The following is a 13,654-nucleotide window of genomic DNA, read 5'->3' as shown; positions in this document are numbered from 1 at the left end:
AATTATAGTTCATAGTCAACTTGCGTTTACACCCGAAAACTGTGCAGGGTTTAGGTTTAAGATTATTGGAGTTTGAAAACTTGCTGAGAAATACTTTCCATTAGAAAAATCAGTCTAGGTTTAATATATTTGAACACATTTGCAACAATCAGATCAGTAAAGTAGCGTGAGTTTTCCTCCTGAGATGTACAGATCCTAGACTTTCCCTTTAGGACTCAGCCAACAATGCTTTTGTCTGCTCAAACCTGGTTAGTAATCATCAGAGTGATGAGCATTTAATCTTCAGTAATATCGTAATTGCAATTTTCAGAAGTATGTAAATCCTGTTGCATGAAATTGGTGTAGTTTTCTGACTACTTACAACCCTAATATCTTGTCAGTTTGCAGACTCCATTCAACAGCAAATTTGGCAAAGCAACTCAGTTGGGTGACAAACGAACCAAAAGAAAGATGGAAGAGTTGCACAGGTAGATGTGATTAGAGGGATATGATGAAAAGGTAGGATCAATAAACACAGCAAACTGATTGGACTAAACTTGCTTCTTCCTTTTCCGCTATTGCTTTTGCATTGGTGTTAGAGGCATACATGTATTGTTCACTCTATTTAGGTACTGCACATCCACAACAAATGCAAGGTAAATTTACATTTTCATCAAGACCATATGCAGAAATAATAACCTTAGGGCATCTGTGAGAATCAGGAATGTATCAGGAATCAGCATTGCAAGCAAAATCTCCATAATCAATTTAAAAGTGTCTTCCTTCCCATACTGGTGCATAGCTTCTACTAGCCAATCACAGGTTTCATTGAAATATGCGGAGACTACTTATTTTCTGAAGGTCTATTCAATTTCTTCCCTACTATTTGCAGGTGATATTCAACCAAAAAGGATCAATTTAGATTATATTCTGCAAAATACTCATAAATTAAAAGGCTCTTGACTTCTCATGTTTTATGCATGACAGGCTCTTTTCTGGATCCGGAATACACCCGTATTTACTTAAGGCACCAATAGAAATGTATGTTCTTAAAATGGATGTAAAGCATTTCTCTATAGGGCAAAGAAATCAAATAGTGTTGCTCCGGATAATTTTTATTAAAATATCAAACCTTATTAAATAACTCATCTGCGCTCATTAAGCTAGCCGCTGCTTCAGTGATTTCTGTTGGTAAAAGAAAATTGGTCAGAGTAATGGATTCATTAAATCTTTAAGATTAATAATAAGGACAGAGAAAAAAGGTAATTCTGCTGAAAATGAAATTAAACACTTATGATTCTCAGTGCACGACTGAACTTGTTTACTAAATAGGCATGAAATGACAATTCTGGAAATGATGGCCTTGAAATTAGGTCATACAAAGTTGCTTGCTTCAGCATTAAGCAACTGAAAATTGAATTGATACATGAAAAAAAAACAATTTCTGTGTTGTTTGGCATTGCTGCATTTCAACTAGGCACGTCTTGGAGTAATGCACCTTTGCACTATTTTCCTGGAAAAGCTCTGGCCCCAAACATTCACTCTCTCACTACACCAAACCTTGATGGTCTCCAATTCCATCTTTCCAGCCAAACCTCAGAACCATCACCATCCCGAGGCCCAGGTCATATCCTTCAATCTCCTGAGAATCAAGACCCTCCATGGTGAACTCCCTGTTCCCATCCCCACTTTCTGATTAGTTTAGGCCACAATCCTTGATCACATACCTGATCACCGCCCCTGACCTTCCAAACCCCACACTAGTCAATTTTCTACCTTCAGCACTAATCACAGAGTCTAATCCTTAGCCACATACTTGGTTGACACAGCTGACCCCACCCTTTCCAACCCCATACCACAGGCTTGATCATTAACTTGACCTTCTCTTTCCACTATTCCCTGGCTCAATCTTTCTTATTGATCCCCTCCCCACTCTTGCTCTCTTAACTTTGTTTGTCACACCAACCTAGACCATGATCCTTGGTCTAGATCTACAGCCCTCTTGTCCCAATCCTGGACAATACGTTTTCAATTAAGAAAATGCAGAATGCCCTTTATTGAAATTTGCAATGGTCAGTCACAGCAGAAAGGATTGTTAGTGGCCACTGAAATTGCCATTTAACACTCATCAGTGCACTAGAATTTTTAAGCCAATGTTTCCAAATTATTCCTTGAGATTCTAATGAAATTTTCTCAGCCTTCTTTCTGTCTGTAACTGAACCTTGTATATTTCTTGTGCTTCACACAAATGAACATCTCTGATCTGTGAGTTTAGACAATCACTATTAATAGGCTTTTCAACGGCAAAGGTATCACATCAACACACGTTCTTTCCTTATATCCATCAACTTTCCAGGAAGAGTTCCAAAAATGAGCTCTGGTAAATTGTGCCACCATAGTGAAGGAGAAGCTCATGAATATATTACTCACTTTGTGGACAGATACAACATGGGTCATCAACTCTTCCAGACAAACAGCCACATTATAGGACCATAAAAGTAACAGTGCAAAACTGCAAGTGGAATATTAGATCAGGATAAGGAAATATCTGTGCTGCCTTTCTTCAGCAATTAAACACTTCTGGTTTTCTATCATGCTTAATATTTGACAGAGAAGTCCCATCACACTTTGTAGAATCTGATGATTTAAGAATTATTTTGTATTTTGTATTCCACGGGGAAGCTCTATCATTATTTTGTAAATTACTTTTCAATCTTTGCAAAAACTAAAACATACTTTCAAAATATTTGCAGCCTTTATAATTTCTTCTACTGAAATAAGCAGACTTTAAATTTTAGCTACATTAAACATAATTCCCTACCTACCACCTCGGCCCAATACAAGAGCCGTTAATAGTTAGTTAGCAGGACAGTTAATAGAAAAACCCATAACTTCAATGCAGCAGGACATATTAAGCCTGTACTCCCTAGAGCTCAGAAGAATGGGGGGAGATCTCATTGAAGCTTGCAAAATTTTACCAGGCTCAATACTGGATGCAAGGAGTATGCTTCCTATGGCTGAATCTAGAATCAGGGATCACAGTCTCAGAATAAGGATAGGCTGTTTAGGAATGAGAAGAGGAGAAATTTCTTCATGTAGAGAATAGTGAATCTTTGGAATTCTCTATCTGGGAGGACTGCAGATGCTCAGTTGTTGTATTTAATCAAATCAGAGATTGATAGATTGCTGGATATTTAGAGATACAAGAGATATGGGGGTAGCACAGGAGAATGGTACTGAGGTAGAAGAGCAGCCATGATCTTGATGAGTGGCAGAGAAGGCTCAAAAGGTTGGATGGCCTACCTTGTTCCTCTTTGTTATGCTTTTATGCAACATGTTTTGATATCACAAAATAAAATGAGAATGTATGTTTTAAAGAAATGTGAAGTGCTACATGCATAATAAATAATTACATAAAAACATCTTCCATATGTTTGAAAGTAATGAATAACCTTATTCCCGCTGCAACATCACAATTCATATTACTTTGCCAATTGAAAGAAAAATTACAATTTTCTGACAGATTAATGATTGGGTGTGGCTTTATAGAGAAGAACTTAGATGTGCAATAACCAAGAGCTTTACCAGAGCAGTATCCATTGCTGGAGTCAGTTCAACTTATGCTAAAATGATCATTACTGTGGTAACACCTAAACATCTGAAAAACATCTTGTTAATCAATGGCTAAGTATAAAGTTGTGAACACAGAGGAGGCAAAAGAGTTCAAAAAGGAAGTATTGTAAATGTTAGGAATCTGAAATGGAAACAATAAATGCTGAGAATACTCAGCAGGTTAGGCAGCATCCATAGAAAAATAGTTAACACTTCGGGTTGATTAGCTTTCCTGCTGTTGCATGAAAAAACTATTTGTATTGAAAAAGCATTATAAGGACTTATATTTAAGAACACATCAAATAACTACTTTTCTTAAATTCTAACATCAACCAGAAGACTTTGATTAAAATTTAATTTCTGTCAAATTTTTATGTATGCTTTCCCCTTACTTAGGTTTAATCCCTCTTGGAATGTCAATGATAAACTCAACAAAATGAATGATTAATAAATCTTTTGGCTTTGAGTTATTAAATTTGACGCTTCCCCACATGGTTTGTTTAGTAAGATTTTTTTGAATGCTGAGTTCTAAACATTATTAAGTAGTTAACTCTGACTGATGAGTTTATTTTATATGTAAAAAAACCTAATTCACCAGCTAAAACAGTAATTAAGCTTTGGAATCATTGTGCAATAGTACATTGTACAAAATGCATGATGATGGCATCGATGAGCACTTAGTGACAAAGGGAGCAACAAAGTCCCTATGATATTACTGATGCAACAACCTCTTACCTTGGTTGTTTCAGTATTCTGGTTACTTTGTGCCAGATTGATTTATCTCTTTCACCTTTCACTATCCACCTTATCAAATTGCTCATTCAAGCTAACTTTGACGATGTGGTGTTTAGCACTCAGGATTTAAATAAATAATTATTTTTGTGTCTGGTGAAGTCAAATTTTAAACATATCGCAAACACGCCAAAAAAAATGCCAGAAGATCCTAATACACCCAGATGCTGTTTTGTGCACTGCTAGTAAATATCAAAGCTCAGTTGCAATCCTGCCTGTACAAAAACCTCATCCTTGTTAACATTCTTCAGGACACCAAAGATATTCACTACTGAATTTTCAAGCTCAGTCACCTCATCACATGAAGGCTCTTCTTCAAAAGACAACGAAGGAGAAACAAAGGTCATTTGTGAGCCCACACACATCCATTATGTCACATGCTTGTTGGTGTGCAACCAAATAGTAGTATTTAGGACAATTTGTCATCTCCTGTCACAGTGAAATACTTCAGATTCATTCTCTCTCCATAGCATCAGCAAATGTGGGAATTAACAGCAAAGCTACAAGAAATATAGATTTGCTAAGCTAAAGTACATTCAAACTATTAAATTAAAAATGATTTGAAGAATGAGCTTCCAAATACATCTTTCAATGTAAAATTCACATTTAACAAATCCATAACTATCCACCTCTTACAGATGAGCAACCAGTATTATTTTGATATTTATTTTAAATGTTTCTCATAATCAGAAACATTCAAAAACTATTAAAAATATTAAAATTAACAATTGTTTCAAGTCTATTTAAAAAGTGTTTAATAAATTTTATAACAGCTAAATCATTTAATTAACTCAATTAAAAATATCTAAAATCACTCGCATTCACCTGGTCCATGCAGTTGTTCTTCTTCATTGAAATCAATGTAGAAGAGCTCCCTGTGCCAGGTTATTCAAGTAGATTCTGTACAGGAAGTAGTGTGGAATCACCACAACCTCGCCTTTTCATGCTGGACCTCTTGGGGAATCCAGCTTTGGAGCGCAGTGAAGGAACAGCCAGCTGGTGTACAAATATCAACAAGCTCAGGATGAAGATTTGCACACACATCCCAAACTTGCTGGCACACGAGAGGGGAAATGCCAGCAGCTACGCAGAGAACTGATGGCATTTCCACAGAAAATCTAGACCTGTATATGTGAATTCTTTTTTTTGCTCTAGCTTAGATCACATTTACACTACGGATTGTTGCTTCAAAGCCCTATTTCTGGACCTTTAATTAAGCGTGGAGATAAATGCTAGGCGAGAGCTTAGGAATGTACAAGATTAATGTAAACTCACAAATATGTTTGTGATCAGTACTATTATTTGGTTTATTGCTTAAAAGCAGCAGTTTATTGGGATCAAATGCAATATGAAAAGTACTGGCGCTCTTCAACATCAGACTTATCCTGGCAAACAGTTGTGTCTAAGCTTGGAGTGAAATATGCTTTAATCAGTAGTGTGGAGCCATGGTGAGCAAGTTTTGCATATACTGCTGCTGGATTAAATATATTCTTAATAGTATTTCCTCTTCCCTGCCAAATTTAGCTGTTTTGAAAATGTGAAAGTAGCTTGAATATAAGACTCTTAGAACAATTTCCCTTTTGTTAAGATTCCAAGTTCCATGGAACATTTTGAAATCAAAATGCCAGGTGCATGCTTCAGTCCGTTAAGTTCTACTCAACATTGCAAAACAGATTATCTGGTCATTATTACATTGCAACTCATGGGAATTTCCTTTGAACAAATTGGTTGTCATGTTTCCTATATTAAAACGATGACTATTTCATTGCTTTGGGAACGTCTGCGAAGGGATGTGAAAGGTGCCATGTAAGGGCAAGTCTTTCTTTCTGCACGAAATAAGAACAAATTTTCCCAATATTCAGAAGAAACATTTCTCAGGGTTACTAAACTAGAAAATATCAGGACATTCAAAAACATACAGGATCATCTAATAAACATAAGCATAAAAACTTTATACCACCATTATAAACTTATGACTGATTTAAATTAAATTACTCAATGTATCTATTAATAGAATAATTATATACAAGGCACAAAAATACCAAAATGACTAATGTTACATAGAACGTGAGGACAAACATAAACGTTTCAAATCAGAACAACCAAATTCCCTTCAAAACTCCTTAAGGATGGCTACATATATTTATGAAAAAAATGCAGATGCATAAAAACAAAAATGCAAATAATTTAGATAGAAAAGAGAGACTAACAATCTTAATGGAAAGTGTTGCAACTAAACCACTGCTTTCATCCACTAATCTAATAAACTTCCACTTGCTTATATTGAACGTTCTCTCAAATTCTCTCAATGAATGTGGAAACAATAAATTAAACTACAGGTTACACACCCACCTCATTTTACACGTGAGTCACTCTCAGAGCATCAGATGTCTGTGAGGAAATTTCAGTGGTTGACAGAACTCTATGTTTACAAAACTCAGTATCTAAAGAGAGAACTAGGCTTCCTCCATTCAAGTTTGGAAACTGTCACCTTCACACTAATTAACCAGAATAGCCTCTGTTGTTGCCTCCTGTTTGACTTTTCAGGTCAGTGTGCAACAGTCACGTTTGTAGAATGAATACATCAAAGTCTCATTTCCAAATGTAAGCAACAACCCTTTTGATGCCATCTCAAACTGACCACCCAGTACTTTCCTCTCTAACTACCTAATTCTTGCTCTACGTGGTGAGACTACCACCCACGTGAGAATATTTAATGTCTTTCCCTTTCAAAAAAAGTCCCTTAATTTAAATATCAGTTCTATGATAAAAGCACAGGCAGCTAAGTACTTCTTGAAAATTATTAACATTCTCTTAAGACTGAGCTGCACTAATAATACTTTAGGATATAATTAATTCCACAACTATTATTGATTCATTTAGCATTTAATGAAAGCAAATTTCAAGTAACCCCAACTGTGTCAAATAAGAAATTGGAATACAACGTTTAGGTAATTTTAGTAATTCAGCAAATGAATGATTCTTACTTGGCTGACAAAACAGCTTTGTAATTCCAACATAATTACTACCATAGTGTTTAAAATGAGCTATAATCATTTAAAAAGCAACCATTCCAGCCTTTGTAAAATCAAATGTCATGGCTTCAACCACCGTTAACCTGCTAATAAATTTGGAAACCATTATTCTGTGTTTTACAACTGAGTTAACAGCTCTCCCTTCAAGACAGAAACAATTTGGAACTACTCAGGATGCAAAAACTTGCAAGGCTCATTCTCAAGAGGCAGAAGGGGTGGTAAATTACTTGCTAAATAGATTATTGTAGGAGGAACTGCACTCAGCAGGCTTTGAGATGATTAAGCCCTGGGAAATTCATTCACCAAATACCAGAGCACTGGTTCTCATGTGTACCTTAATTCTGGATAATTTTCAGTTGAAAAATTAGTGGAACACCCTTCTGTGAAGGTGCTGATTTCAGTTAATTTTTAGCAACCTGAGGAAGTTTCTTAATGGGGAAAAAAACCTGTATTTGATTCTACAGAGGACAAGGTCCCTCAAGGGTAACCCCTGACAAATCCCAGATTGTACTTGCCACTGTCTGCAGTTTGGCAACAAAACACAATGGCATCATGTATGTATACACTTTACAGGCTGAACCCTTATTCATGGTAGGAAGAGGTTTCAAACATAATGAGCCTTGTAGAACAAGATTGAAGTTTCTTAATTAAGTCAGCTGAAAGACAGTCTAAGCAGTCTTCTGCTTAGATCCCTTAACCCCTAAAGAGTAGTGATCATCAAATCAAAGCATTAAAATCTAGCTCGCAAATCTTTATTTATTGTGCCCTGTGCCCAGTAGGGCCTCTTCAGCTCTCTCACTGTTTCAGTGATTTTAGGCATGTTTCTGGTTTATAAACAAGTAACAAAGGGTCTTCTTGTGTGTCACGGAAGCCTTCCAGTAGGGCTGAATTTCATTCCTTTGCACAGCAAAGCAGCATAGTGTCTGGAGAGCTATTTAGCAAGATTCATCACATTAACATGTCTATACGAAATCAAAGAGTACATTAAAACATATCCAAGTATTAATACCACACCAGGATTCAGATCAGAACAATTAAAATAACAATAAACAATTATGTGGAATTGCTTTCCCTTGACCAATTTAATTATCAGATACTTGTCTCTCATCAAACTACCCTTTATTTTGACTTAAGCAGCCTTCTATAACTCCTGTGAAAATCTCAATAAACATAATCCCTCTTCTACTTCAGTTCCTTTATAATAATGGTTCTCCAAACAAGAACCAATTGTTTTCTCACGTTAAGTCACAGAGTGTGAATTGCTTTAATTTTTCCGCTTTAGCAGCTGGGCAGGGTGGGCAACAAGGTGCTTGTAATAATGAGGCAGAGGGAAACTAACGAGGCACCCAGATCTTGTGGTCAGGGAACTGAAGCCCCACAGTTGCCTGGCTTCACAGAAGTTGCCTTTTAAAATTTTTCATCCTACCAAGAGCCTTGGTGAAGGCGTGTGGGGACAAAGAGACCATCCAAAGTAGCTTACGAGAAAGCAACAATCTCACCTTTTGCTGTTCTAAACTCGTGTATTCGCCAGTTTCCTTTTTACTATTTCTTGCTATTTTTTTGATTTTTTTTTCCCTGCCTACTCATTAGTGATGCCCAGCAACATTCAACAGACAAAGATTCTGTGGCAAACAAAGAAGAGAGAGAGAGAAAAAAGAGGGGGACAAGGAATTCTCCATTCACTTCTCTGTAGGATTCATTAATATCCTAAACTGTTGGCACAGTTCAAAACAGTCATAAGGTAACAAAGCGAACACTGACTCAGAGTCTGGGATCTTCAAATAAACCTTGCAGGCTGTCATGGCCACCAGGAAGCAGAATTAGTGCAATATTAGCTGACCTTCATTTTGTTATTTCTTCAAACCTGACTGCTATACCCTGCTTACTGGTTACTAGGCTCCCTTGTGGAAAAATGTAAGCATTTCCCAGGCAATTCAATGCAGGTTTGATAGGCAAATAAAACCAATCTTGAAGTAATATTTTTCACCTATTATTATGCTGCTCTATTTTTCATTTAGTTGTAGACCAGCATTGTAAAAACAATGCTATAGGTTAATGTTTTCTCCTGAAACAGAGATACATACTACAAAAGACAGACTGCCACTATCAATCCAACCACAATGTTGTGATGCAGAGAGAACAATAAGCTTTTACTTTCCAGCCATGACATGTTGAATTGCTATTCTTAATAATGCAAATTCAAAGCGAACAGCAATAGTGATCTGCACTTTTGCAACAGAAAGGACATGTTTGTTGTGAAAATTGTTAATTATCAAAGTGTATAATTACAAGGTGCTAATGAATAAAGGTGAAAGTGGTAACAAGAAAAATTGTAAAATAGACCACACCACAGTCATTAACTCTTAAAGATATGCAGTATAAAAAGGAATACAATTTTGAAGATCACTTGAAAGATTAAGAGATATTTCAAACACACATGGATTACTACAGTAAAGCTGTTTCTTCCTTTCTGAGAGCAAAATGGTTTAAAAATTTTGCAATGCTTAAGTAGTAGGGAAAATATCTAATTACAGCCACCCATTAATGATGGATGACTTTGGCAGAAGCCTTGTGCTCTTGGGAAGTTACACTGCCTGGGTGCAGGTCATTTGCGTGCGTACTGGCAACAGCTGCCGAGCCCTTGCAGAGGGCAAGGAGGTGAGAATTACTGTCAATGAATACTCACTTAGTGTTTGAACAGCTGCATATGCAAATTACATCATAAAGCCATGGCTTCTTCATTTGTAATACAAAAGGCTCCAAACAAGAGTATCTTCACAAATACATTCAACTCCTAAATACTACTTCTGATAGACAAGTGGGGAAAAGGGTTAAGTGGACCATGTTCAAGGGAAAACTAGTAAGAGACAATATAATGCCACCTGGTGGATTGAGGGGTCTATATTAAATACATCCACATACCACAAGAAGTTGACTTCTTATCAACCAGTTTGACACGTCTTGTTTCATTCTGAATTCTGGAGTCCGTTTTATCCACTAAGTGTGTGAGGTCATCAATGATTTCTACATGAAAAGGAAATGAGAAAAAGATATTAGTTTTCAAGTTGCTGTTATGTCAGAATCGCAGATTGATTAAAAGTGAAATACCATTATGGCAAGAACTGTGAAATGCAGTCCTGTCACCCTAGTGCTTTTGAGTGAAATGGTAAAGCAAGGCTCAGCTAAAATATCCACAAACTACTGGAGGAATACCAAGAAGAACATGGGGTTTCAGTAATCTCCTCCAATTACACTTTCAAAATACATTCTGGAAGTGATCACTGGGCTGCTGGGTTTGCATTAAGGTCAGCATTCATCTATTCTGTATTATTAATGCTCATTACTGAGTCGTCAGCTCACACTTTTACATCCAAAGTAAGACACTAGCTGGAAGGATTAGTTTTAAAAAAATTATGAGGAGGTTCCCTCTATTATATTCATGCTGGAAACAGAGACAACAATTGCTAGGGATTAACTGCAATTTAAAAGAGATGAGCCTCTAAGAGTTGTGCTGATTCCCAATAGTTTTATTTACCTGTGAATTAACATTAATAGCAAAATTATCAACCGAATGCTTCTGAAATTTATGGTAAAGAAAACAATTCAAAACAAGTGCAGTGGTGTACATATTCCCATCCGATTATTCGTAATCTAAGCATATAGTAATATTTGGATATGGAATGGATCCTTGCCTAAAGTAGAGCAAATTAAATATGATCACTGAAACTACAGTTTGGCATGAAAAGGATTTATCCAGAATAAAAAGCACTGTACTTACAAGTGTCCAGTCTTTTCATCATTTGAAAACCATTTTAAGAATTTGTGCACAAATGTCAAAAGTAAAATTTTTTACAATGATTGTCACCTGAAGTAAACTGCTCTGCATTCCTCATGCGTACTATTTACTTTGAAATCCGTGTCTTTTGGATACTTGTTTTGCTAGGTATTTGAAGACAGACAGCGGGTGTCAACATCTCTTAAATGATTCAGGAAGGTCATGAAAATATCTGATCACAAATCACTCTTTGGTGAACTAAACCTACCTGCAAACAACCAGTGAGCTTAACTTACAGACTAACCAGCTGTTTGATGCAAGCTATTTCTTTAAGTCACTTATGGATTTTTTTTTGCCCCAGGGAGCAGACTGACAAGAAAATTTTACAATGAAATGTGGACTAGTTCCTAGGGTTAGACATTTGTTTTAAATTGATTGCTGTCGAAACTTTTTACATATTTATATGCAGAGACTTCAAATTCTATCTAATAATGAAACTGTCAGTGAAACAAATTCAAGACAAAACCCCAAACAAAAATAGCAACAAATGCTTACAGTCTGTGTGTGAATATTAGGAAAGTTTTTGTTTTAAATTATTCTGAAACTGCTAAATTACTATCCAAATCTACTGATGATTAACCACAGATTTCTTTACTGACTGGTATCAGAATCAGGTAAAAGATTGTAAGTTTACTGTTTCTGATATTGTATTACTAATGATCTTATAGTTAAAAAAAAGCATTTTTGCTATCTCTGCATTTGCAATATTCTACTACTCACATCACAACCAAGACAAAAAGCAGAACCGTCAGACATTCAGCACTTTCAAAGTGCACATTTTAAGCATTGATTGTCATCTGTAACTACAGTGGGAGGTAGAATTGTAGGTGGTTAGCATACAAAATCAAAATCAAGCCACTTACAAAGCAGGTTTTTTTCAGAAAGCATTTGTTACTGAGTTCCAGGAAAAAAATGACCCATTTAATTCCATTCCCTATCCCTATTCGTAAGAAACAAAATCTGCTTGTCATCGCAGTCATAAAAAAACCACATTCTGCTTACATGCATCTTTATCTCTTTAATTCCCGCTTCACAGAAATCACTGTTTCCACATCTCCAATGCACATGTATAAACAAATCAAGAACCAAACAAAACATGGTTCTGATTTGAAGTGTTTCACAAATGCACTTGATTAATCCTATAATACAGTTGAACCAACACTTTGGTATGGCTTTGCTATGAGACATCTCCGTGGGGAGGCCGCCTTCTGAAATTTGGATTCAACATTGTGAATATAATTCTAAAGTTGTGTTAAGCTGTGATTCAAATGTCTATTGAATGTCCTAAAATTCTTCTAAACACACTCACTTTTATTTATATCTTGAGTAAACAAGTTCAAACACAGTCTCACAATATATTTTTTCAAGTGTCAACAATAAGATTAGAATACACACAAAATGCAGCATGTGTAGAAATCTGTACAAGTATGATACTGAGCTACATAATAATCTTGATGGCTACAAATTCCTCTCTGTACCAGTTTCAGACATGTAGGGCAGTCTAAACATGCATTCCGCCAAGAAAAAAAGTCTTGAAACATTGACTCATAGATGACCCTGACTTTCATGTCAAGCTTTCGCATATTGTTACAAAAATACACCAAACAGACCAAAAAATGCAGAGTTTAATGAAAGTGCCTTCAGTTGACCGGATATAAATTCAGTTCTTATAATATCCTGTATTTTTCTACAGTTCTGGAAAAGCTCCAGCTAACCAAAGGGAAACAACCAAGGTTTTCAGCAATTTGCCTGAATGTTTTACAAAACAGTTACTGAAAAAACAATCTGACAGACTACAATGCACAAAACAAGACTAAACCAAAAGGTAAGTGCAAGATCAGTAAACTCTTTTAACCTTATGCATCAATGAGTATGTGAAATTATGCTTTATCCCTCTGAAGGATAAACAGTTGGGTCATATGCAATTTTCTGTATGGTCACTGATCAAAATTCAGCTATTTTACAAGAAAGAATTATCACCTTTTGTTTTTACACACACTGGATACACTCTATAAACTTACTTATTTAATTTGCATTTAAGATAAGATTTTCAGTCCAAAATAGTTATACATTATTGCAAATTTCTATCTGAAACCATTTCAAAAAGTAAAACTTAACAAAAAAAAGGGATATTCTGTAGCACTCTCTCCTGCTCCCTACATATCAACTCAGCTTTCAACTGCACTGGAGGTTTAATGACAACTTGTGAGGCCCCATCACTCTTGTGTGCTTGGATGCACAGGAAACTGCACAATAGTCTGGCCAGTGCAAGGACTAGTCATCTCATGTTTGCATCAGAAAAAATGTGCTAAATACTCCCATCAAAATTCAGGTTCTTTTCGTTGTCAAGGACAAAGAATGAAAAGCATGCTTGGGAAACAGCTTACTTCATTCGCCATCA

The 13,654-nt window shown here is 36.0% G+C and overlaps 1 protein-coding gene across 1 annotated transcript in view; it reads right to left on the bottom strand.

Annotated features, from left to right (window-relative positions):
- stx8 (syntaxin 8) overlaps positions 1-13,654 on the bottom strand; it is a 140,158-nt gene that overhangs the window by 21,971 nt on the left and 104,533 nt on the right. The window contains exon 7 of the mRNA XM_052032969.1: positions 10,341-10,442. Within this exon, the coding sequence (XP_051888929.1) occupies positions 10,341-10,442 (102 nt within the window). The remainder of the gene's footprint in view (positions 1-10,340; positions 10,443-13,654) is intronic.

This window comes from Pristis pectinata, chromosome 18, assembly GCF_009764475.1.
Source record: "Pristis pectinata isolate sPriPec2 chromosome 18, sPriPec2.1.pri, whole genome shotgun sequence".
In the NCBI taxonomy this organism is placed as follows: Eukaryota; Metazoa; Chordata; class Chondrichthyes; order Rhinopristiformes; family Pristidae; genus Pristis; species Pristis pectinata.
The sequence above is the reverse complement of the archived record's forward strand: the minus strand, read 5'-3'. Positions and strand labels throughout refer to the sequence as shown.